Source organism: Canis aureus, chromosome 8 (genome assembly GCF_053574225.1).
Source record: "Canis aureus isolate CA01 chromosome 8, VMU_Caureus_v.1.0, whole genome shotgun sequence".
Taxonomy (NCBI): domain Eukaryota; kingdom Metazoa; phylum Chordata; class Mammalia; order Carnivora; family Canidae; genus Canis; species Canis aureus.
In genome coordinates this window covers 62,758,513-62,784,319 of record NC_135618.1, presented here as the reverse complement: position 1 = coordinate 62,784,319, position 25,807 = coordinate 62,758,513, and the positions used below count along the sequence as shown (strand labels likewise).

Genomic DNA, 25,807 nt, shown 5'->3' with positions numbered 1-25,807 from the left:
CTTGCCCAGGGTTTCACAGCTGGCTAGTGGTGAAGTTAGGATTTGATCCCAGGTTTGTGTGACCCCAGAGGTGAACCTCCCCAGTGCTTGTCATTGTCCAGTAGCTGGAGGCCCCTGGCTATGTTGCCCGAAGCTCCCTGAGAGACCCCTCCCAGCAGCAGGGAGCCTTCTGCTGGGGGCATTAGGGCCTGTTAGGATCAGAAGCCTCTAGAGATGTTCCTGCTCTCAGCCTGTCACCTTCGAGTACAAGGGCGTATTAAGGGCTTGATCTGGTGAAGATTTATTGCATGTGTGTATGCAACTCATACACATGCACGCACATACACATGCTCTCAGAAGCCCTCCCCTTTCCATGTCTCTGGCTGAATCTGTCGCTTGTCTTGGGTTCTCTCACCTTCCCCGTGGTTCTAGGCCTTTGTTCTCCTGCCCATGGCTCTGTTCATTGGCCCAGACTCATGGGAGCCTTTTCCTTTGCCTGCAGACAGGCTGACCTCAGACCACGTGTGCAGAAGTCTCCCTTCCCTGCTGTAAGCCACAGTCTTTTGGGAGCTCATAGGCTGACATATGAAAACATTCCTGCCATCATGGACCCTGCAAACCTGGAGCAGTGCTGGCATGAGGGACAGGCAGGGCGTAAGGCTCCTCCCTCCTGGGGCTCGAGCAGAAGGAAAGAGAGATGCCAGCAGTGAGCAGAGTGTGGTGAGAGCTGTGCTGGGTAGCCGTGTAGCCGACAGCCTGGACTGGACATGTCCTGTGTGACCCAGGGGTCAGTATGGCTGAGAAATCTTGAGGGACAGGTGGGGGACAGGTGGGAGGCAGGTGGCCTTTGCCATCGTCGAGGGCAGGGCTTCTTGCATTGATCCCCGTGGGTCCCAGGTCATGCACCATGTGGGGAGGTAGGGCAAGGACATGCTTCCTGTGGATGACCTGACAGCATCTGCTGATGGATTAGATGGGGAGGGTCCTTGCTCAGACTTTGTGTTCCACCCTTTGTCTCCCTCTGACTCCGTCCTGCCAGGGTGCTCTTGCCGGGGCTCCCAGCACCTGCCAGCTCCCTGAATCGGGCCAGTGCCCATCCTCTCTGTGCAGCTTTGATGAGCAGTTCAGCACCTCTGTGCTTCCACTTCCTTCCCAGAAGACCGTGGCCTGGACTTGATGGTCATTCTTTCCCAGTGTCAGGATTGGCTCCCCACCACCACTGAGCACTGCTCAGGTGCTCCATCCCATCGTTCCCACAGAAGGAAGCATTGATTTGTCCAGAACCCCTCATCTCTGCCCTCCTCAGGTTCTGGGCCCTCTGGGGGGCGTATTCCAGAGGACCCCTCCTATCCCTGGTACATACCTACCTGGACAGCTCAGCACTGGTCAAAGAGGTGGGCAGGGTCATGAGCTGTCTGTCCTGGAGTCAGGCACTGGCCTGTCAGTCCTCACTGAGAGGCTCCATCTACAGGGTGGAGGGGCACAGTCTCCCAGCAGTCCGGCTCTTTGAGGCCTGGGGGCAGGCGGGCCAGTGAGTGTGACCCCCAGATGTGAGGTGGCTGGGGCCAGCGTGCTCATTCTCAGACGACTGGGGCTGATGAGAACAGAGCAGAGTCTCAGGCACTGCTGTCGATTGGTGGGATTGGTGGCTCCCCTGGGTGGCGACACCTCAGGGGTCGGGGCCTCCACTGCCACTATGCCTGCAGTGCCTGCTTCACCTCTGTGTGGGTGATCCTGCCTGCATCCGTGTGGAGCTGCCCCGAGTTCTGTGATGAGCAGTTGTGCTGGCTTTCACACAGGACTGCTCCAGGCCCAAGGAGAGGCGCTTGGTGGGAAGCAGCCTCTTGTTTGTGCTTTGGGTGCGACTCAGAGGCTTCTGCACAGACCAAGTGCCTGTTTGTTCAGGGATTAATTGCCGACATTTGCTCAAGTGGAAATGAAGCAAACTTTACCACAAGCAGAATTGGTCATTAAAAACTCATTATCAAATCAAACCGGCACATTTCTTGGTCTTTTACTGGTAATGACAAAACAATTTCTTTAACAGGTAGAACAACAAACTTGCTAGTTTGTGTACTTCTCTTCACCTGCCTCGGCGCGCTGGGAGATGTGATGGAGGGGCCTTGCACTGAAAGGCAGCGTTGTGGGGATTTATGGGTCAGTTGAAGGGGACAATTGCAGCTTGTTTATGCAAGGAAGATGCCCCCAGCCCTCCGGGGCGCCGGCACTCTGGTAGCCACAACTCTGGTAACCAGCTCGAACCGTAAAAGTCAATATGAAGATAGAGGATTCCAATAAAATAAGGACACTCGATAAACCTTCCTGTGGAAACAGATTTCCCACGGATGTGTGACCAGTTTCAGGTGGATTTGTAACTTTAATTTCTCACTTATTGAATTTCTTGTCAGCCTCTAATTGTGGAGTCCACACCAGAGTGATGACCGGGTCTGAGGCCCATGAGCCCTGCACCTTCCTCCTGTCTCACCTGAGAAGGAGGGCCTCTCCCACCGAGAGAACACTAAGCTGGAGGCCATTTCGGGTCCATAAATGTGCCTTTGAGCCTGTGCGCTATGGGCCGTCCCTATGGCGTGTCTGGACGCCCCTGCTCTGGAGAGTCAGGGGCCGAGAGGTAGTGAGGCCGTGTCAGGGCTGGTGCAGGATGCACCTGTGAACCTGTGGAGATCTGTTTGCTGACATGGGTAAGATCGTTGGGCCTTGCTTATTGGGCAGTGCGTGTATGCAGCATCCGTGACGGCATTGATCTTCACATCCATCCTTTGAGACTAGCAGATTACCCCACTAATCTGGGAATTGAGGATGGGGATGAATGCTCTGGCCTCGGATGCCCAGCTAGCCTGGGGCAGAGTTGAGATCAACCTGGCCCTTGTAAAACCTGCCCTTTCTTTTGGGCCTGTGCTGCCCTAAGCAGAGGCATGGAGCTCTGTGTCCAACACACCAGCACCAATCTCTCTGGACTCACATTTGTGAAAAAGACTCTCAGGCCCCACCAGATCTCAGCAGATCTCAGACTGAGCTGACATCCCACAAACACCCCAAGATGTTTTCAAGCATGAGGGTATGAAGAATGTGCTTAGAGTGCCTGGGCTTCCTGCACGATTACTTGATTGTCTCTGTGTAGGCTTCCCAGGCGATGGCAGGAGGGTAGGTGCCAGCTCCCAGCTCAGGCTGGGGATCTGTTTAGGCTGGGGAAGAATCCAGGCCCACAGTCAGGGAGTGAGGAAGGGTGGTGAGCGACCCACCGGAGAGACAGCAGCTCCTTTCCTGGCATGGCTACCCTTTGTACAGCCCCTCCAGAGTCTGCTGGACCCAGGGACACCTCGGGTCTCTGCAGCCTTTCCTGGCTGGCCTCCAGAGGGTTGTCTCCCTCCACAAACTCTGAGGATGGGATCTTCCAGTTCTGGGCAGGAGAAGCTGTCCACCTCTCCCAGGGCCCCTGACTCTGGCTCATGCTCAGCCTTAATAGGCATTTCTAGCAGAGCACTACTGAGCAGTAGCTTCTCTGTGGTTTAGTCCTGACGTCTTCCACAAAACCTGGGTGCATCTTTGCACAGCACCCACATTGCCCAAGAAATGGAGAAAGGGTGCTGAGCAGGGCAAGTGTCTCTGTGCTCTGGGGGTGTGGGCCCAGGCATCCCATGAGCTCTGTGGGGAGACAGACAGGGAGCTCGCCCAGGCCAGAACTGTTTAGTAGGGGGTTTGGGGTGGTTCAGAGTCTGGACGGGTCTTGCTTGACTTCTCACTCTGATCTGGACGCCTCTGAGAGGAGGATGGATCTCTCCTCTCTCCTGCTGCGTGGAACATCACCCAGAATGTTCCTGGCTCAGAGGCCAGGTCAGAAGTCATAGGAGGTAGGATATTCAAACCCATTGCCTGGCATGGGGCAGAGAGCTCCTGCATAGCTGGGGGAGTCAGCAGGCACAGGGAGGGATCTCTGGCCACTGTAGGTCTCCACAAACCCTGTGGCTCAAGGCCACCCAGGCAGTCGTAGGACCATGCTGGATCCTGGTTGTGCTCAGGCTACTGGTTCAGAGCTGCTATGGGGGCCCTGTTGTGGCCTAGCTGGGCTCTGTCAAGCCATTGTGAGTCCAAATGATACTGAGCTCTTTGAGGGGCCATGTGAGGCCACTCTGTCCTGATGACCTGCCCTCTGTGCCCACAGGAACGGGACGGAATGCGTGCCATCCTGGGTTCCTATGACAGTGAGCTGACCTCGGCCGAGTACTCACCCCAGCTGACTCGTCGCATGCGTGAGGCTGAGGACATGGTGCAGAAAGTACACGCCCACAGCTCAGAGATAGAGGTGAGTGTGCAGGCGGGCGAGGGCCATCCATCCACCTGTCTTCTGTGTGTTGGCTCTGAGCTCTGACCCATTGCCCCGGGAGAGGAGGGCCCACAGAGGGGCTGCTGGTGGTACTGTTGTTAAAATGCAGACATTCAGCTGCATGGGGAATGTCAGCCCCAGCTGTACTAGTGAGTCATCATAAATATAAGTGCATTAATAGCCATTTTATTACAACACATTTGACTCCACATGAAACATTAATGAAGAGAGTTTTGCAGGGAGGACTCCCTGACACCTTCAGTGATCCCCAGCATTTTTTACATTGGGAGATCCCTCCTGTCTGTGCACGCCCTGTGTGCCCTAATCAGTTAATTGCAAGGCTGATAGTTTAGCACCTCCAGTGCCATCAGTGTGGGGTTTTTTTATGTCGGGGTAATGAGGGGCTGTTGTTGACCAGCATGGCTACCCTGTCTTGCCTCCTGGTCCTGCACATTTGGCCCTTAGCCCTGAGGCTCCCAGCACAGGCTCAACCCTCCTCGTGAAGGGTTTTAGGCAACACGAAATGCAGAGGCTTCCAGCAGACAGATGGGCACTGGCTTTGTTTCACCTCTTTGCCAGTGGCTCCCATTCTCTTCCTGTCTTCACCTCCCGGAGTCCTGCCTGCTTGCTCAGGAGAGAAAGTTCCCAACTCCCTTGTTTCCCTTTCTGTGGTCAGCAATGTAGTGGGGAATCACCCCAGCCTTCGTGTTCACCCCTCTGGAGTCCTGGGCGAGTGCTCACAGGTGGAAGATAGACAGGCTCAGCTAGCTTCACCAACACAACTGTCTTTTCCTTTTTGTCCTGGTCACTGTCCTCTTTCCTCCTGCATGGGGGCACAGATCGGCCCTTCCAGGAACAGGTCAGTCTCTTGCTGCTTGTCTGCCCTCCTCCCAGGTCAGACTGACCCAGATTGGGATGGAGACACCACCCCCCCACACCCGGTCCAGCCCAGAGCTCCTGCTCCCTGGAATCCCATCTTAGGCTGGGCGCTAATCCTGAGACACAGCTTTAGAGCCCTGGGTGCTGGCCCTGCTTGCCATCCTGCCTGCTGGAGCAGAGGCCCTGGTCCTCCAGGAAAGCCATCCTGGCAGTCCAGTTCATCCCCACATGCCCTTCACACCCTGTCCTACACAACAGGCTCTCTTAGCTTTACAAGAACCCACCTGAGCCCATGCTGCTATCTGCAGGAAGGACCAAGCATAGGGAGACTGGCATCCAGGCATTCCTAGGTCAGGCCTACTGGTCACTGTCCCCTAGCCTTTCTGGAACATCAGGGAGCAGGTGAAGAGAAGCTTACTGACCTCAGGTGTTAGTGATCAGCAGCCCATTCCCCCCAACCTGCAACAAGTGGAGGCAGCATGTAGGTCAGTGCACTGTGGAGGTCAGATCTGGACCCTGTCCCTTCCTGCTCAGAGGCCTGGGTCCACCCCATCAAGAGCTGTGAACCTCTGGCCCCCACCAGGTGGCAGCAGATGAAGCCATGGGTCCTGCTCTGTGTACAGGCCTTGGGTGGGGATGGGGGGGGGTCTCCTTGGCCTCTGTTCCTTCTCCTCTGGTAACTGAGACCCCCCTCTGGCCTCCCTCCAGCCCTTTCTTGGAACCTGTGCTGGGGGAAGGGTGTCCTTCCCGGAAGGCTGAATGCTAGCTCTCTAGCACATGTCGTTGGGGCCATGCAGGATGCGGTGAGGATGAGGGGCCCTGGGTGAGGTGGCATGGCGATGCCTGCCACGTGCAAGATCCACAGAGCTCCTTCTGCCAGAGGACTGGTGCCTGGCGAGCTCAGTTCTGTGCTAGCTGCTACTGGAGCTTAGGCACCTCTGCCCTCAGGGCTGGCCACGGGATCAGGATGCGGGTGTGGTGTGAGGAAATATATGGGGAGCCCTGCCTGGTCCACCTTCAGGGACATCCTTCATCCTCACAGAGGCCACATTGGTCATGCTATCCCATGTCTTATAGTCTAGTCTGGTCCTTCAGCAGCCAGAACGGGGATAATCCTAAGGGGTTTCTTCTGATCACTCAGTGATGTCACAGAAGTGCACCAAGAGGCACAAACATAGCAAGTAGCATTTTCTGTGGTCCATGGAGGGTAATAGGTATTTTGATGGCAGTATGATGTAGAAGGGTATAAAAAGTGGAGATGTATGAAATACTCACCTGGTTCCCATGCATTATAGCCAGTGGCCCCGTCAACAGTGTGGAAACCAGTCTCCCTTTGTGGGCCCCATGAAGTCATTAGCTGCCCCACAAGTGGCCATTCTCATGTGGGCTCTAGGGTGGCTCTGTAGGCATGTTGGAGAGTGTGTAGCCCCTAAAGCGAAGGGCCGACTTTCTGTCAAGACTTTCTCTCTTTCTCAGTACCACGCAGCCTCTCCTGTGGCACTGGGGCCACCTGGTGTCCCTGACGTGAGGTCACTGCTGGTGGGTGCCCCTGGAGCTACTTGCCATCCAAGAGAAGGTCTGAGCCAGGGAGAAGGTGGCCCCAGCTTTAGGAACTGAGTCTATAGCAATGAAAGGAAGGGATTCAGAGGGGGTCAGGGGTGGGTCTCAGGTTCAGGAAAGAGTTGAGGCGAGCTCCCAGGTGAAGTGGATGTGAGGGTAGCTGTGCCCAGAGCAGCAGCACCAGGATCCAGCCCACCCAGTGATGCCAGCAGTAGGGGGAGTGGGCGCTGTGGCAGCTGGAGCTGAACAGCTCTGCCCCTCCACTGTCCCCTCCTGTGATGGGCCTGAGTCTCTTGACAGGTGAGTGTCCTGTTATGTCCCCTTCCTGCCCCCCCCGCCACCCTGAGGGTGGGCATGCCCCCAGCCTCTGTAGGCATTCCCATGTGCTCTGTTCACGCTGGGTGGGGGACCAGGCTCAGGCTGGAGACATGGTCCTCCCCCAACTCTTCCCTGAGTCAACAAATGAGTTTCTTGGTTTTTGTTTTTTTTTTTCCTTTTTCCTTTTTTTTTTTTTTTTTAAGATCTATTTATTCATGAGAAACACACAGAGAGAGAGGCAGAGAGACACAGGCAGAGGGAGAAGCAGACACTATGCAGGGAACCCAATGTGGGACTCCATCCCAGGACCCAAGGATCACACCCTGAGCTGAAGGCAGTTGCTTAACCATTGAGCCACCCAGGCGTCCCTGTTTTTTTTCTTTCAAATAGGGTTTTTGGTGTACAGGTTCCTCAGGAGCTAGTGGAGCTGGGAGAGAAGGATAAGGTTTCACCCTGCTGGGCCCACGTGGGGGCCACAGGCTGTGAGTTGGGGGTCTCCTAGATCTGGGAGCCGCATGCATGTCCAGGAGGTAGTGGTAGAGCTCCTTTTAGGTGGAGCACCAAACCCCAGACATGGGCCTAACTTGCATTTGGCCCCAGCATGCTCCTGGCAGAGCCAAGAGCCCCGCAGTAGGGCAGGCAGGCATCTGAGGGTGCAGTGGGTTCACTGTGTTCATACAGACTCACAGAGCACTGGGCTCTGCGGCAGCCCGGGGGGCCCAGCCATACCCACCCCCCATCTGCAGCCTGCCCTTTCTAGGGGATGGGCCTCCAGGGATCCAGACTTTTTACATAAGGGCATCTGTGAAGCTGGGGTCTCTGAAGCCCATTTTACCCTTTCTCTCAGCTGTGGGGTTGCATTCCAGACAGAAGGCCCGAGCCCCTCCCTGCCAAGGCCCTGGGTTGTGGCCTCAGCTCTACCTGCCTGCCTCCTGATACTCAATGGGCAGGCAGGCAGCTCTGGGAGAGACCTGTGGCTCAGTGAGTGGAGCTGGCCCGTCAGGCTTGGGCAGGGGCAGCTCATTGGTCCAGGGAGCAGGTGCAGGCACCCCAGCTTGAACTCCACCCTCAGGTCACAGAGGCTACATGCTGGCCACGGGGTGCTGCTCCCCAGGGCACGGGGTGGGTTTTCCTGTTCTTATTAAACAGTAATGTTTTGTGTATTAGGAACTCGAGAGCTTTAAACATTGCTCCGAGGGGCCTGTCAGAAGTTTATTAGCTGAGCACCACACATTGATGCACAGGAAAAAGTTCTATCACTTCGTAGAACCTGGTTGTGAAGGTTCCTTAGTGCCTCCCGGACAAGACATCTGTCACTGTGATGAGGCATGCACTGCTCTGGGGATGCATGCAGGCCCTGGAAGAGCAGCTGTGTGCTGAGTGCTTGCTGGTGAGCCCCCAAAGTCTCCTATTTTGTTCAAGTGCCTTAAGGAGCTGTGGAGAGCCACGAGGTGCATGCAGGGAGAACACCCCCACAGCCCTCAGGGTCTGATTATGGAGGCGGATTAACTCTCCCCAGCTCCCCAACCCGCCTGATGGATTGCCTGTCTAGAAAGGCAGAGTCCGGGGGGACAGAAGGAGAGAACATTACCGTGATGGAACTCAGGGTAGGTCTAATGGGTGTGGGGTGTGCATGTCTTTCTGCCTCTCCCCCTCCCCCTACTTCTGCTTCCTTGTGTTGCCTTCCTTGTTTTGTGTTCTGCCTTCAGGCCTACCTTGTCTTTTCCCTCCCTCTTGCCTCTCTCTGCCATGACCTCCTTCTCTGCCCCATCCCACACCCTGAGCTTCTGTGTCTTCTCACTTGGGTCAGCAGATTGGCCCAGCCCACAAAGGGCCACACTATACACTCTGTGGGCTGTGCGGCCACATGCTCAGCTCTGTGATTATGGCCACTGGAAAGCAGCTTTGGGCCACTTGTGAATGGTGGGCATTGCCGTGTGCCAGTAAAACTACTGACAGAACAGGTGGGGGGCCTGGATTTGGGTGCTGGCTATAGGTGTCCTACTGTCATCTAGCGCCACTCTTCCTGGGACTCCCAGCATGCTGCTGCTAGTGTGAAGCCACCATGACAGTGTGGGGCCCCTGGGCCAGGTTGGTGGATGGACGGGAGCAGGGAGAGAGCTGCTCCAGTGCACCTAACTGTTCACTAACGGGGAGGGACAGGGATTCTGGGAGTTTGACAACCTCCCCTGCTCCTTCTGAGCCACTGCATTTCACTCCTTTAGCTTAATCAGGTAGTTCTGATGTGGAGCACGTTTTGAGTCTGGCAGACACGTTTCAGGGAAACAAACTGGAAGTGTTGAGATTGGGAGAATCCCAGTAGCCCGTCTCTGGTGAAGTTTGTGCTGTTTTGCATGGATTTTATTTATTCCACTTAATAAAGCATCTGCATAAGTTGGTAGCATATGTCATGAACCTTCCTCTGTCAACAGAGCTATAAATATGCAGCTCGTGCCACCTTGATTCCACATATCAGCCTGATTTGTTTTTCTAATTTATTTAATTAAAACAGATTATGGTGCTGCTGGCTTCATGAAGGTATGTGGAAAATCCCAATTTCAGATTGCGGCAGCAGATTTCCAATTTCCAGTGTCAGGAGAATGGCTGTCCCATTGCTTCCATCTCCCCGTCCTTGTGTTACTTCTGTGAGGGCCCGATGACAGTGTTCCCACCCTCCTGCTCAGGAGGGGCATAATTTGGCCTCTGGGGGAGCCCTGGGTAGTTCAGCAGGTCTGAGATCCTCTTTTCTTAGGAAAGTACTTCTCACTTTCCTTTCACAAAGAACTCTGGGTGACTATCCTGTGGACAAGCACACATAAGACAGTGAAAAACCTTGGGACAGTGTTAAAAGATGGGCAGTGTGTAACAGACAGGGGGACAAGAAGGGGTAAGTGAGATGAGCTGGGCTCAGGGAAGTCTCTGCAGGGAGCACTTTTGGAGCCTGCAGGCGGGCAGACCCACGGGAGACGGATATTGGTGGAGGCTCAGGCTCCCGTGCTCAGGACAGAGACAGGAGGTTGGGGCTCAAAGCTGGTGGCAGGCTCTGTGTAGACACCTCAGTGGAGCAATGGCCTCTGGGCTTGGGCCTCATTGTCACTCTGAGAAAGGCAGTCACTAGGCTTGCAGAGCCAGCACCCCTGCTGTACTGAGGATACAGTCTAATTAGCTATGATCCTGTCATCGTGCTGTGTATGAGTCTCCAGGTCTCATTCACTGTACGACCAGGGGTGCATTCTTGTGTAGCATGCGTACACCTACCTGTCCGTCCTACCCCGGCCTCTGGCAACCATGTTTCTGCTCTCTGTTTCTGTGAGTTCAGCAATTTCAGATCCTGCATGTAAGTGCAGTTTCGTAATAATTTTCTTTCCATGTCTGTCTGTCTTAAGTATTTTTCACTTAGCATAATGTCCTCCAGGTTCATTTGTCTTGTCACAAATGACAGAGGCTAATTCTTTTTTAAAGCTCAATAATCTTCCATTGTGTACTCAGAGCACGTTTCCTCTGTCCATCGTCCACTGGCAGGCGTTTTGGTTGCTTCCCCATCTTGGCTGTTGTGAATAGTCCTGTGACGAACCCGGGGCTGCAGGCACTTCTTTGAAGGAGTGATTTTATTTCCTTTTGACATATTCCCAGAAGTGGGAGTACTGGATTATATGGATCATACTTCTATTTTTAATTTTTTGAGGAAGCTCCATGCTGTTTCCCGTGGTGGCTGTGCCAGTTTGCATTCCCACTAGTGGTGCCCGGCACATCCTTCACCAGCGCTCTCACGGTCCGTTGTCTAGTTGAGAATACCCACCCTAACAAATATGAAGTGAGATCTCCCTGTGGCCCTGATGAGCAATGCCACAAGCACCTCCTTATGTGCCTGTTGGCCATCTGTTTTCTTGGGGAAAATTTCTAAGTAGATCTTTTGCCCACTTTTAATTGAGTGGTTTTTTTTTTTTTTTTTTTTTTTTTGCTATTGAGTTGCATGAGCTCCTTTCTTTTTTTTTTTTAATATTTATTTATTTATTCAGAGAGAGAGAGAGAGAGAGAGAGAGGCAGAGACACAGGCAGACTGAGAAACAGGCTCCATGCAGGAGCCCGACGTGGGACTCGATCCCACGTCTCCAGGATCACGCCCTAGGCTGCAGGCGGCACTAAACCGCTGCGCCACTGGGGCTGCCCTAGCTCCTTTCATGTATTGGATATTAAACCTTTACTAGATAGATGATAGATAGAGTGCAAATATTTTCTCCCATTCCATATTCTCTCTCCTTACCCCTTGTGTGGATGGTTTCTTGTGTTGGGCACAAGCTTTTTAGTTGGATGCAGGCCCACTGGTTTATTTTCACTTTTGTTGCCTGTACTTTTGGTGTCAAAAAAAAAAAAATCATCACTAAGATGAACATCAGCGAGCTTTTCTTTTTTCTTCTAGGACTTTTATGGTTTCAGGTCTTTATTTTGAGTTGATTTTGTGTATGTGGTGTAAAATTAGGATCTGCAACTATTGTTTTCCATGTGGGTGTTTCAACACTGTTCTTGAAGAGTCTATCGTTTCCCCAGTGTGAATCCTTGGCACCTTTGTCAAGTATTTGTTGGACACGTGTGTGGGTTTACTTCTGGGCTCCATATTCTGTCCCCTTGGTCTGTGTGTCTGTTGTCCTGCCAGTATTATGCTGTTTGATTACTACAGCTTTGTGATAGTTTGAAGTCAGGAAGTGTGATGCCTGCAGCTTTGTTCTCCTTACTCAAGATTTCTTTAGCTTCTCTGAGTCTTTTGTGGTTCTGTACACTTTTTAGGATTAATTTTTTGTTTCTGTGAAAAATGCCTTTGGAATTTTGGTAGGGGCTGCATTGAATCTGTAGTTTGCTTTGGGTAATACAGACATTTTAACAGTATTATATCTTCCAATCCATGAGCACGGAATGTCTTTTTTTGTGTGTCTTTTCATGTTTCTTACAGCAGTGTCTTACATTTTCCATCTACAGGTCTTTCACCTCCTTGCTTGGATTTATTTCTAACTTTTTTTTTAAATTAGAATTATTCTCTTTTTTGATTGTTCATTGTTAGTGACTTTTGCATGTCATTTTTTTTAAGTTTTTTTTTAAGATTTTATTTTTTATTTATTCATGAGAGACACACAGAGAGAGAGAGAGAGAGAGAGAGAGAGAGAGAGGCAGAGACACAGGCAGAGGGAGAAGCAGGCCCCATGCAGGGAGCCTGATGTGGGACTCGATCCCGGGTCTCCAGGATCACAACCCGGCCTGCAGGCGGCACTAAACCTCTGCACCACCAGGGCTGCCCGACTTTTGCATGTCAATTCCGTATCCTAAAACTGAATTCATTGGTTAGTTCTAACAGTTTTCTGGTGCAGTCGTATTTCCTGTATGTAGGATCATGTCATCTGCAGGGACAGTTTTACTTGTTCCCTACAGATTTGGATGCCTCTTATTTCTTTTTCTTGTCTGGCTGTTCTGGCCAGGACTTCCAGTACCATGTTGAGTAGGAATAGAGAGAGGGCAGGGAAAAGGCTCCCAGCTTCTCACGGTGGAGCATGATGTGAGCTGTGGGCTTGTCCTGTGTGGCAGGACATTCATTATCCTGAAGACGTTCCTTTAGTACCAGTTAATTTTTATCCTGAAAGCATGTTGAGTTTTATTAAGCACTGTTTGTGTGCTATCAAGATGATCATATGATTTTTATCCTACATTCCGTTAACGTGGAGCATCCCGTTGCTTGATTTGCGCATGTCAAACCATCTTTGCATCCCAGGGCTAAATCCACTTGGTAGTGGTATGTGACCCTCTTTAAAAAATTTTTTTTTATTTAAAGATTTATTTATCGAGATAGTAAGCATGCATATGTGGATGAGAAAGGCAGAAGGGGAGAGAGAGAGACAATCCCAAGTAGAGTCTGTGCTAAGCATGGAGACTGATGTGGGGTTCGATCTCATGACTCTGAGATCATGACCTGAGCCAAAATCAAGAGTTGGACGTTCAACTGATAGAGCCACCTGGGTGCCTAAATGTATGACCCTCCGAATGTGCTGTGGAATGTGGTTTTTTAGTACTTTGTTGAAGATTTCGGTGTCGTGTTTAGTGGGATATTGGCCTTTCTTGTAGCGTCCTTGTCTGGCTTTGGCATCAGGCTAATGTTGGCCTCGTAAGATGAGTTTGGAAGTAATCTTCCTCTCTGATTTTCTTGGAGGAGTTTGAGAAGAATTGGTAGTAATTCTTTAAATGTTTGGTAGAATTTACTGATGAAGCTGACTGGTCCTGGGCCTTTCTTTGTTGGGAGATTTTTATTACCAGTTCAGCCTCCTTACTTGTTACTTGTCTGTTTAGATCTCCTGTTTTTTCAGGGTTTATTCTCAAGAGTTCACGTGTTTCTGGGACTTTGTCCATTTCTTTCAGGTGATTCGGTTCATTGATTTCGGTCACTAGTAGTTTCTTATGCACCTTCGTGTTTCTGTGCTGTTGCAATGTCTTCTCTTTCGTTTCTGATTTTATGTCAGATGTATTTTTTTACTGAGTTCAGCAAAAGGCTTATCAATTTTGTTTATCTTTTCACAGCAACTCTTAGGTTCTGTTATCTTTTCCATCCTCACCCGTGTATAGTTGTCTCAACCCACGCTCTGCAGGGTTACAGCAGAGACTCCTATCCCACCACCTTGCTGACATCCCAGGCCAGTCCTTTATTTCCTATCTGGGTGCAGGGATGCAGTGACTTTGGGACTGGAATGTGGTACCTGTGGCGAGTTCCCAGGTATCAGCATGGCAGCTTGGGTCCCTACCCGCACTCTGAGATCCCTGCCCCAGTGTGAGCTCCTGGCATGGAGGGACCCAGCCATACCCTGGGTCTGGGGCTCCACCACTGAGCATCTCACGGGGCTGGGCATGTTCTGGGTGTGGGAGAGGCCTGGACTGCTTGGGTCATAGCAGTGGCCTTCATTGTACAGATGCCTCCATCTGACAGGCTACACTGCAGCCAGGGTCACCTGTCAGAACCCAGGCTCTGGGCCTCCACCTGACCCCTGAGCAGCCCGCCAGCTTGTACATCAGCAGATTTGTCTGGTGGCTGTCATCCACGCTGGGAGAGCTTTGTTCTGCCCCTCGGAACCTCTGCCAGACAAACACCATGAGTGGGTCTGGGTGCTGCCACCTGGTAGGGCCCCTGATAACTGGATAGTGTCTCCTTTTTCCTTCTGCTTGGTCACAAAGTGATGAATGAAGTAGAACAGAAAGGCAGGAGGCCCGAGGTTTCAGTCTTGTTCTCTCCATGTGTCCTGTGACTTTGGGCGTGCCCTGGCCTCCCTGGGCTCTTACCTCTCCACTCCTCTCTATAAGGCATGTGGGGACTATGCTTGGTGCCCTTGCATCCTCCTCGGCCCAGCCAGATAGCTTTTTGGCAGCCTGTCCTGGCCTGCAGGGACTGCCTGTCTGTGGTGCCTGGGCTCCTGTGCTGGCAGGGTGCTACATCTTCAGGAGCAGCTTCTCACCTCTAGATAAAAATAGCCACATGAGATCTGAGTGCAGCCTCCACCTGTCACAAGTGGCGCGTAGGCCTGGGACATGTGTCTGAGTGCAGTGGTCACCTGGGGGCCTGTCTGGAGGACATGTCCTTCGACCAGGAAGTGCTGTGTGAGTTGCCGGGCCTGACGTGGCTCTGTGGTCTCCCCAACTTCTCTGCATGCTTCGTCTTCCTGATACAGGCCCTGGGTGTGCTGCCTTCTCTGGGGCGCCTGGGCCCTGTGTCCCATGCCCTGAGGAGGGGCCGGTTCTCCTCTTCCTGTGCTGCCTCCATGCATCTGCGCTCCCAGCCACCTCCACTGACTTGCTACCCCGAGGTCAGCTGGGGCCGAGGCCTCCTGAGGCTGTCGTAGGTGTCTCTTCCCCTCAGGAGATGCTCCATCCTGGTTGCTGTGACTGGCCCAGGGGTTGGAGAATTTCCAGCCAGCCTGTCATTCCCTGGACCCCCCGGCTTCCTCCTGAGCCCCTCATAAGCCTAGAGCCTGAGCAATCCCCCATTACCTCCAGACCCCCTGATGTGCAGGACGAGCACCAGCACATGGGTCACATACATCCTTTCCTCCTTTTCCGGTGGGGAGACTTGCGTGCGGCACACCAGGGGGGACGTCCCACAGGGTTACAGGAGTGACATCGCAGTCCTGGTCCTGGACACACGTGGGTTCCTGTAGGCCTCTACCTGGCATGAATGCTGGCTGCAAGAGGAAACCGCCCTTCCTGGGAGCCTGAAGTTGCAGTCTTTGGGGCCTGCTCGGACCCCATCCCAAACCCTGGGAGGTGACCACTTCCACCCGGTGCCCAGACCTATGTGCCTGTCCGAGGGCTCAGGTGCAAGGTCCTCCTCTTCTCCTGGGTGTTAGCCTGGCTTTCCTTGAGGCCTCAGAATCTCTGGCGGAGTCCTGAGCTGCATCCTGTGAGTGGATCTGATGCTGCAGATGATGCAACCTGTGCCAGATCACCTGTGGCCGAGGAAGAGTGTGGGTGGCTGATGGCACTCTGTTGCTCAGGCGGCAGCCTGGCCATAGCAGAAATCTGAAGAGAAAGGCAGGAGTAAAGCACTGCAGGGCAAGGTGGGGTGTACCGGACAGACAGCAGCCCAGCCAGCAGCTGCTCTTACAGATAAGTGACTTCATGTGCAGACACAGGACACTGCGAAGGCAGACCCATGCCCACCTACCGCTTTGGCTGGGTGCTGCTCCCTGCTCCCAGCTGTTCCCCAGCTGCCCTGGACATGCCTGTGTGGGTGGGGTGACACTTGGAGGGACAGTACCACAGGAAGGAGTGACGAGTTAAGGCCCAGTGGATGGACTCTGACCCATTGGGTGGCAAGTGCCTGACCTCTGCAGAAAGGCCAGGGCTCTGCAGGATCTGCATCTCCATCAGGATTTGGCAGGCATCATGTCTGCTTCCCAGTATTCTAGACAGACAAGCTTGTTAGAGCTGGTGGGGCTTTAGCTGTCTAGTGTCAGGTGTGGGCTGGGAGGTACAGGGGGACGTGGTGTCTGGGCCACCTTTGGGGTTGGGCTGATGAGGCCGGCATGCCACATGGGCCTCTTTGTCTGTGTGGGCTGCCTTGACTCAGCCTGGACGCCAGCTGGATGCTCTGGGGGTTGGGGCAGTTGACGAGGTGCCCAGCACTGGGGGAAGCACTTGGGGGCCCTGGACATTGTCTTTCTGACCAGTGCCCCTCCAGGGATATCATCTGTTTCCTGCTCGACTGGGAGAACCTCCGGGACCACTGCTGGTGCCCGTTCAGTCCTGGTATGGCTGGGTGTGACCCGGAGTGCTAGCTATGCTCTCCACATGATGGGGAGCTGCCCTCTGCCCTGCTCTCCTACTCCTGTTTGTGCACCTGCCCGTTGTCCGTGCGGGCAGTCTAGCTGCTGTGTGATGGGAGCCTCCCCTCCCTTGTCAGCATGAGGGCCACGGTCCCTGCTTGCTCCTCATGTCTCCTCCCCTGGTCCCCTTTGACCTCTGTGTTTCAGACTGTGTAGATGCAGCCATTCAAGGCTGGTGGAGTCTGGATGAGTGTGATCAGTCTCCAGTCCTATACGGGGTTGGAGGGTGTGTCTCTGCTGCCCTGTCCTCAGCTCCCTCAGTGGTGCCAGCCCTCCTGTGCATGTGAGCCAGAGGGCGCACACCCCTTGCCACCCATGGGCCTAGCTTTGAGGAGAGTCGGCTTACCCAGCAAGAGGCTCTGTGCTGCCTGCCTATACCTGTCCCATCCCCTGGTCATGAGGCTCCTTGAGATCCTGGACACACAGGGCTTCCCATGGGGGACATGTGACAGGTTGTGGGATGGTGTTTGGTGATGTTGAGCTTCCTATTCTTAGAAACTTCTTTTTTCATTTAGCAGAATGGACCCTCTCCCTGTCCCTCTCACCCCAACCCCAAAATAGTCCTCCAGGGTGTAGGGGACATGTGTTCAGGTCCGCCCCCCCCCCCCTTTTTTTAGATTTTATTTATTTATTCATGAGAGACACAGAGGAGAAAGAGAGAGAGAGAGAGACACAGGCAAAGGGAGAAGCAGGCTCCTTGCAGGGAGCCCGATGTGGGACTCGATCCCAGGACTCCAGGATCACGCCCTGGGCCAAAGACAGGTGCTAAACCGCTGAGCCACCTAGGGATCCCCTCCAGGTCCCCTTCTTTCGGAGTGTGATGCACATGCTGTCTGACCCAGCAATCCCTCCCTACCTGTGGGCACACTTCTCTGTAACCCCGTCCTCTGGATGGAGACAGCCCATGTGTCTCTGGAAGCCTCCCTTCTTCCTGGTTCAGCAGCTTAGGGTGAGGGTGCCCATCACTGGCCCATCACCTCTGTGGGACACGTTAGTTGGTCAGCATCTGTCTCACTGAGTATGAGGGGTCCCCTCACACAGCGTGGGCTCCTGGGCCTGACTAGAGGGAGGGTGGCCGAGCCCCACAGCCTCACTACTCGGGATGTGTTCTCCTGACGGCTGCCCTAAGGCAGGACTCCCTCAGGGAGATGCAAACGAACGCTTGGTTCCCAACAGTGTTGACTTTCCTCCAAGTTAGGTTTTTGCCAGTTACTCTGGTTCCCAGGGTCTACGTAGCCCTAACAGGTATCCGTCACTGTTGTGTCATTTCCGAGCCCCGCACTGTGCAAAGATTTGAGAGGCACACTACATGCATCTCGCTCACACAGTGACTGGGATGTTGAGTGGGGCACCGAGCCTCTGGGATTAGCCTCTACCTGTTCATCACAGTCTCTGCACCTCTGCTCACCTGTGTCCTTGTGGATACCGTGGTGAAGCGTCTATGCCCAATCTGCAGTGTCCTGGCCTGAGCCCCTGGCCGCGGGGTCCTCTCTGCCACCCAGACTGCCCCAGGGGTCATGGTTTGGTTTCTGTGGCTAGCTTGCCGAGTCTACGTGCAGAGGCATGGCCCACACCTGGCGTGCCCACGGGTAGACTCAGCCCTGCACTTACCTCCATTCCTGGCCAACTTCGCAGGGGGTCTGTGCCCCAGGGCTGTGTTGTGGAGACTGCTGGTGCCATTGCATACAGACACACTCTGGGCACTTTCAGACGCTTCCCACCATAGTACAGCTAGGAGTGGTTTTGTGCAGAGCCGCTGCTAAGCACATATTTTGTGGTTTCCTGTCAGCACATTCGTGAGGCGGGATCACTGAGTGGGAGGTGATGAGTGTTAGACTTGAGGCAAAACCCCAATCATTTTCCATAGTGGTTTACTAGTCTTTATCCCCACCACCCTTCTTGACCCCTAGGAATGCCAGTTCTTTGTTTCTGCCAGCTGAATGGGTGCAGAATGGTACACAGTGGGTTTCTAGCAGAGTTGACAGCCTCTCCGTGTGCTTCTTGGAATAGGTGCTTCATCCTCTGTGAGGCTTCTGTCTTGTGCCAACTTTTCTTTCACGTTGTTTCTCGTTACTACTCCATAGGTGTTCTCTGTCGACTGCCAGCACCAATTAGGTGGGCGAGGTGCCCTGGGAGAGGGCAGGACTTTGTCCCCAGCATGAGCCCCATTGCTGACCCACATGGGGCATGAGGGGCAAGGGTCCACCCTGCCCGGGTCCTTCCTCCTGGTGGGTGGCATGTATCGGCTCCCCTCTCCCTGACTAGCCACCTGCAAACTACCAGCCTAGAAGAGCTCCTGTCTGGGCTGCTTCCTGGCTCCGCACAGTGGATCTCATTTTGTCCATGGAGTGTGTGAATGGTCTCTCTCGGGGGGCCATGAGTTTACAAATAGACCACCGAGGCGTGGATGTTCCTTTTGCTTCCTCTCTGCCTTCCTCTGAACATCATGTTCTGTCCATGAGAGGTGGTCTCTGCAGTGCCTGGGAAGTCGGTGTGCTCGCCAGCCTCCCATGTGCCCACTCACAGCCCCCGTCAGCTTCCTGCCTGCATCCATGCCACCTCTCCCTGCCCCTATGTGCGCACCTGCCCCCCTCCAGCCCTCTTCCAGCCCACCTGATGGCTGTGCCCATCCCTCTGTGCCTGAGGTGAGGCTGAGGCAGGTGGGCAGTAAGGAGCCACCTCACTGGCTCACAGGACTGGACATGAATGAAGTTTAGCCCTGGGTCCTAAGGGGTGGTGTTTGGTTTTGGGATCTTGGCTTGGTTTTGTAGCTGGGATTTTAGTGCATTGCATTGTCCTGTCCTTCCTGTGCTCACCCTATTTTCAGTTCTGCTCCTGGCAGTACTGCTCAGGTGAGCTTGCAAAGTATTGATGAGCTTTTAGCAGGAGCCCTGGCCTCATTGGCAGGGTTGGCATGTAGGAAGCAGGTACACTGGGAGGGTTGATGGATGCACGCAGACATTGTCAAGACAAGGTGCTGGCCTCCTGCAGCCTGAGGATCCAGCACCACTGGTCTCATAGGTGGCCACCTTCTAGCCTCCTCCCCACACACCCCTAAATGCCAGGTGCGGGGACCCCACAGGGTGCACTGCAAGTGGAGGTGGTGCATGACAGCTGCATGTCCATCGCCTATTGCTCCAGGAAAGACAGGGTTTCCAGTCTATGAGCTGGTTTGGTTCCGCTCAAGGTCGGGCCATCTCTTGTGGTGGCACAGACCCTGTGGCTACCACCTGGGCAACATTGCCTCTGGTGCTTCTGCGCAGAGATGGATGCTGGCACTCACTGGGGGGCCAATGAGGTGGCCGAACAGATTCAGAAGTGGATTTGGCACTGTGTTTGCCAGTGCTCTTCCCATCACCTGCTCCTAACAGTGGGTATGCAGGGCTGCCTCTCAGTCCCTGAGGCCCCTGGGCTCAGCAGGCAGGGAGGGCATGGAGAGGGACAGCAGGAGGCCCACTGACCCTGCTCTCTCTCTTATCTCAAAGGCTCAGCTGTCACAGGCCCTGGAGGAGCTGGGGGGCCAGAAGCAGAGAGCGGACATGGTGAGTGACTTGGTGGTGGTCTCATGGCCACAGGGAACCCAGGGGGTAGGTGCCTGGACCCTGGGCAGGGAGGGAATCATGTCCTTGTCATGTAGGCACAAGCCTGCAGGTCTGTAACATTCCCAGCGCTTCCCTTCATCAGAAACACAGAGGGGATGAGAAGGGAATGGGGCTTGGGAGTTGGGGACTGCCCCTGGATTACTCTGATGTGGGTGCCCCAGTGCATTTTGCCCCACGTCATGACCTGCCCAGCATAGAGCAGATGTGAGCAGCAAAGAGCCTTCGGCCCGGCAGTCCCTACTGAACCACCCTGGCCATGTCCTCATGAGGTCATCCCTGGGCTCTTGGCCTGTGGTGGCCCCACCTCACGGTGTGCAGACTGAGACACCCACCTGACTCTGCAGCCCACGTTTCCCTACTGAGCACCAGATGTGCTCTGCTGCCTTTTTTTTTTTTTTAAAGGATTTTATTTATTTATTCATGACAGACACAGAGAGAGAGGCAGAGACACAGGCAGAGGGAGAAGCAGGCTCCATGCAGGGAGCCCGATGTGGGACTGGATCCCGGGTCTCCAGGATCATGCCCTGAGGCAAAGGCAGGCGCCAAACCGCTGAGCCACCCAGGGATCCCCCTCTGCTGCCCTTTGATAGGTTTCCTCTCCATGTGCCGCCCTCTTGGATTGCCTCTGCTTACCCCCCCACCCCCCACCCCAGGTGCGCTGCCCACGGGGATAGGTGCAGGCATAGGCAGGCACTGCTGACCCTGGCCTGGGCACCCAGCGTCGAGAGGCTTCCTTACCACCATCTGGGGGATAGACAGTGTGGTTTAGTCTCTGTGTGGACCTAACCGTCAGGGTCATAGGAGGGCCACAGGGTTTGCGTGTGTTGTGGAGCTGCTCTGCCCCAGGCCACATGCCAGCCACTTGGGGTTGGGGGTGGGCTCAGAGGCTGACATCACAGCTCAGGGTTCCTTGTGCACTGTCATTGTTTGTCTGCCCCCAGCTTTGAGCAGATCATCTGGCCTTCACCTGCAAAATAGGAGTGGCCCACAGGTTGGCGTGCCATGTCCCTGGATTTGTTTCATCATCCTGCAGCCATCCTTTCAGCCTCAGGCTGTCTTATTATGTCTTACTGCTGCTGTGACCGTAGTGGAGGCCAGTACTGAGGAGATCCCAAACCGGCCCACTCGTGAGGCAGGGGCCTGAGGCTCGGATGGGATGAAGCCCAGGTGCCAATACCTGGGAGCCTGAGGCCAGCTGTGCTCAGAGCCCCTGACCCACAGAGGTGAGGGAGGGTTGCAGTGTTATGTGGTGGGCATTGGTAGGACGAGCCAAAGATAGACATGGGTTAGGTAGAGCATGAGTCCAGAGGTTAAGGATGGCGGGATGGCCTGGGCAGTGGGTGGGGGAGTTGCAGGTGGGATGGGAGGATTGGGGAGGGCAAGGCAAGAGAAAAACGTAGGGGTCTGAGCTGCCGCTGGCTGTTGGGTGCCCAGGCCTGGGGGTGTGAGTTCCCACATCAAGACCCTCGAAGCTCCTGGGTATGTATACATCTTCCGGAGCCAGTGAACGTAACCAAGAAGGTAGACCTTGTGGATCAAGACCTGTCAGGCTCTCCAGCACCTGGACATGCAACCCAGGAGGGGCACCTAGGACCTGGGGAAGAGGCCCCACAGCACAGTCCTGTTGTCACACACAGGATCTTCAAAATGTACAGCAGCCCGCCAATGTTTCTGCTGCGGGGGGCCCTGTGGGCACATCTTGTTCCTGAGTGAGTTCTCTGCAGCATGCGTTCATTGTGGACTAATCTGAAGGGAACCGCTGTGCTTCTGTGTAGATCCTTCACCCTTATCTGGCGGGGAACAGAGCTTGGGACCCAGGTGGGGCCTGATGGGAGTGGGGGACAACTGCCTCCAGTGAGCCTGGAGTGGGGAGCTTTGTCAATAGTGTGGCCCAGCTCATGTGTATGTGCGTGACTAATGGGACTGCGGGGGGGTGGTGTGGGGTGCGACATGCCTGGGGTGCAGCTCAGCCTGCCTGGTTTCTAGACCTTGGGTGTGGGGTTGGGATGCTCCTTGAAGTCAGACATATCCATATGAAGAACCCTGGGGAAGACCCTGATGTGCGGGTCCACATGCATCGCTCCCTCATCTTTGACCTGAACAGACATGTGGCTGAGGGCTGTGTGTCCTGCCGTGCACACACGGGTGGGGAGAAGGAGGATGCAGTTGTGCTGAGCACAGGCCCAGCCCTCGGCATGGAGGCTGAGACAACCACCTATCAGAGCTGGCATCTCGGCCCGGGTCCTGCCTTTCCCAGGCTTCTGCCATGGGGCCACTGGGGCTGCTGCATCTCATTGTGGGGATGCCCAAGGGACATGGGGCTGGAGAGTGGCTTTCTCGCCTTGTTTTCAGCCCGTACTTTCTTTCCATTGTGTAAAGCTCCCTTGAGCCTTAATATCCTGAATACTGGTTCCACCTCTAGACTAATTAAACTAGAACTCTGGTAAGTGGGAGGGCCCTCTTCTCCCCAGGTGGTGCTGATGTCAGCCAGTGCAGACCTGGCGCCCCCACCTCTGTGCAGGGGCCATACCTCAGGCACTGTGAGGCCTTTGGGGAAGATGCTCCTTGGGGAGCTTTGGCTGAAATGTCCCCATGGCACCAGCCGTGCAGAGCCTGGCAGGCGAGTGAGGACCTGGCTCTTCCCAGCTATGCGCAGAGTTGCAGGCTCTCTGGTGCACACAAGCGGGACATTGTGGTTGCCTTGCTTCCTTGGATCCAGGCTGTAGCTGTCACCTCACACAGGTTTAATCTCTGCCTTCTGATTGTCACATGTTGAGCTTGTTCCCATTTGTTTCTCCTCTCTCTCCTTCCCGCTTAGTGGGAGAACACATGGCTCGAGGCGGAGTGAAGCAGGTGCTCACTCAGAGGCTCACGAGCCTCTCTTCTTCCATCCTCTGCGGGCATTACCTTCTTCAGCCTGAGGAGATGAGGGTTAGGAGGGCGTCCCAGTCCCTGCTGTAAGCCCTCGTTGACGTGGGAGTAAGAGGTTGAAGGTGGGGATGGTGGCAAGAGCTCTCTCTGACATGGGAACCGAAGCCACCCTGGGTCTGGCTCTGTGACCCTCACCCTGTTTAAGGGCAGTCATGGCAAAAGGTGCAGCAGGGGGCACCTCTGGTTGCAGGAGGGCGCCTCCCCATCCTCTGTCCAGGTAGGTTGGGGACGGCCTGATTCCTGTGCCACCTTGCCCAGCCTGTTGTTTCTGAGCCCTAAATTGATTCACTCTTTAGGAAAGGGGAGAAAAAAGAGAATTTAAATATCTGTAGCTAATTGCAGATGATAAGACAAAGATGGTTTGCCTTTCTGTTATTAATTAGCAAACTCATGCTAATTAGGAAGCATGGCACAATTCAGGCTTTTCCCTTTAAATGCAATTAATATCACAAGGAAAAATGTCCTGGGCCATAGTTGTATCATTAACATCCCTCACCCTAATTAGATACGGCCAGCAGTGGCTGGAGAAATGAGTTTTTTTATTATAACTATAAAAATCCCTCTAATATTTTATGTACTCCAGGGAGCAAGAAGTGAAGATTTATTTTCCGATTTAAGGGGAATGACACCCCTCCCGACTCTGGCTGATGAAGCAGTTGTCCGCCTTGAGACTGTCTGCTAACAGCTCCTGTGGGCTTGCGCTGCCAGCCTCTGGGCCTGTGGCCGGTCATTCAGAAAGGGAGAAGCTCTGTCCATGTGCGAGCTGCCCCACGCTGGCCATGACAGGCGCTCTACAGGGTATCTGTGGGGTGGCAGCACCCAGCAGGGCAGGCCCACTGTCCTAGGGAGAGAAGCATCCTCAAACCTGCAGCCTTCAGCCTACATGTGGCCTCTCCCAACCTGGGGCTTTCATCCTCGAGTGTCAACCTCACTAGCTGCAGCTCCGAGGGGCTGACACGCAGATGACAAGAGATGCCAGTGAGAGCCGACTTTAAGCTCTACGAGGGGCCACGCACACCTGCATGCAGCTTGCTGATGCCTCTGTCATTGTGAAACCAGCATCGAGGGTCAGGAAATTGTCAGGAGGAGTTGTGTGAGCTCTCATTGTTCAGTGCTGGCAGCCAGCATCTGTACGTGCCTCCTGCCCAAGAACCTGGCCTTATCGCAGTCTGCCAGCATTGCCAGCTGCCTTCCGGAAAATTATTACAAGAACCTCCTGGTTCTGTGACTGATAGTGACTCATTTCACGTCCTGCATCCATCCTGCCACAGGACCAAGCCCAGGATGGAAGACCCCCTGCTTTGATGGAGGAACTTCATCTGTGGTTGGGGAGTCAGGAAGGCTTATGGGGAATGTCACTGCAATGGCCAGGGGAGTTGGGTCTCCAAGGCTGGCGGCAGCCTCAGATTTTGGCCAGCCTGTTTACTCCCCAAGAGCAGTGTCTGACTCTGGAACCCCGCATGATTCAGTGAGATGTTCGGGGCTGCAGGTGGCAGGCTGGGGCCAGGGTACCTCAGAGACTGAGCCCCAGGAGCTGCCGCTGAAGTGCAGGAGAGGTGGGCAAACGTGGCCCTGTGGGCGGCTGTGTCCCCAGCCTTACCTGGGCTTCACCTGCCGCACTTGGCTGGCTCAGCTCTAAGGCTGATCTGGATGATCTGTGCAGTCTGTGGGTGTCCCAGGACCTGGTCCTGCTTACCTTCCCCAGGCCGGCCCCTCTGCCGCATCCACTCGCTCCCAGCATTTCCTGGGGGTCGCTGCTTCTGCACTTTTGTGCCCACTGCTGGCCATATGCCTGGCCATCCTATGTCCTCAGGGTAGCCAGTGGGAGAGACAGACCTTTGCTGCAGGAGAGCAGTCTGCTGGCTTAGGAGCAGTGCTGGCTCCTCCACATCAAAGCGACATCCTGGTCATCTTCAGGTGGCTAGTGCCTGGCACGGAGTGAGCACTTGAAGAGTGTGATTGGGGAGTGGGATTGATTCTGGGTGGGCATCTGCAGACTAGGCTCATTCTTGAGTGCCCCAAATACTGGTGGTGATAGTAGTTTATTAATGCACACTCACCCACCTGACAGCGAGCTGGGCACTATTCCAAGAGTTCTGCAAACGTCAGCTCTCAGAGCCCTGCAAGGTGGCCGTTGTCACCCACCCCGCCCCCTGCCTTTTACTCATCAGGATGCAGAGGCACGGCTTCTAGTGGCTTCCAGTTCCAGTGGCTTTGCTGCCAGCTCACACCTCTACCTGGGCCTTCAGGATTCCTGACTATGGAAGTATCTTTTGTGTTCCAGACTGCACTAACCCATGTTAGCGCAGGCAGCATTGTCACTGTCTCTACTTCACAGATGGGGACAGTGCACTGAGGGGTGTCTGATGCCCAGAGCTGTGCATGCCCCCGGGGTGGCTCTGTTAGGACTCCCACCTGTGTCCCAACGCCATGGCCCCACAGTCCTGGTCACCGCACACTGTTCTCAGCCGTCCTATCCACTGTTGAGTGCTGGCTTCTGAGGATGGGTGCCTGGGATGCTGTTTATTTATTTATTTTTAAAGATTTTATCTATTCATGAGAGACACAGAGAGAGGCAGAGACATAGGCAATGGGAGAAGCAGGCTCCCTGCAGGGAGCTTGATTCAGGACTCGATCCCAGGACCCCGGGGTCACAACCTGAGCTGAAGCCGACTCTTAACTGCTGAGCCACTGAGGCATCCCAATGAGGTGTATTTAGAAGTTACCATTGAGCTGCCCTGGGGTGCACAGGGCTTCCCTGAGAGCAGAGTCCCCAGCAGGTGCCTCAGGGCTGGAGAGGTCGGGGTGACTGAGGGATGTGGAGCTGGCTTCTAGCTGCTATCTCT

General features: G+C 54.3%; 1 protein-coding gene across 10 annotated transcripts in view; it reads left to right on the top strand.

The window, feature by feature from the left end:
* MAD1L1 (mitotic arrest deficient 1 like 1) overlaps positions 1–25,807 on the top strand; it is a 346,832-nt gene that overhangs the window by 183,480 nt on the left and 137,545 nt on the right. For 8 of the 10 annotated variants that reach the window (XM_077907541.1, XM_077907542.1, XM_077907543.1 and 5 more), the window contains 2 exons: positions 4,160–4,300; positions 19,914–19,970. In XM_077907541.1, coding sequence (XP_077763667.1) covers positions 4,160–4,300; positions 19,914–19,970 — 198 coding nt within the window. Of the gene's footprint in view, positions 1–4,159; positions 4,301–19,913; positions 19,971–21,231; positions 21,254–25,807 lie in introns of those variants that run through there. The other 2 variants (XM_077907539.1, XM_077907549.1) reach the window with 2 other exon arrangements.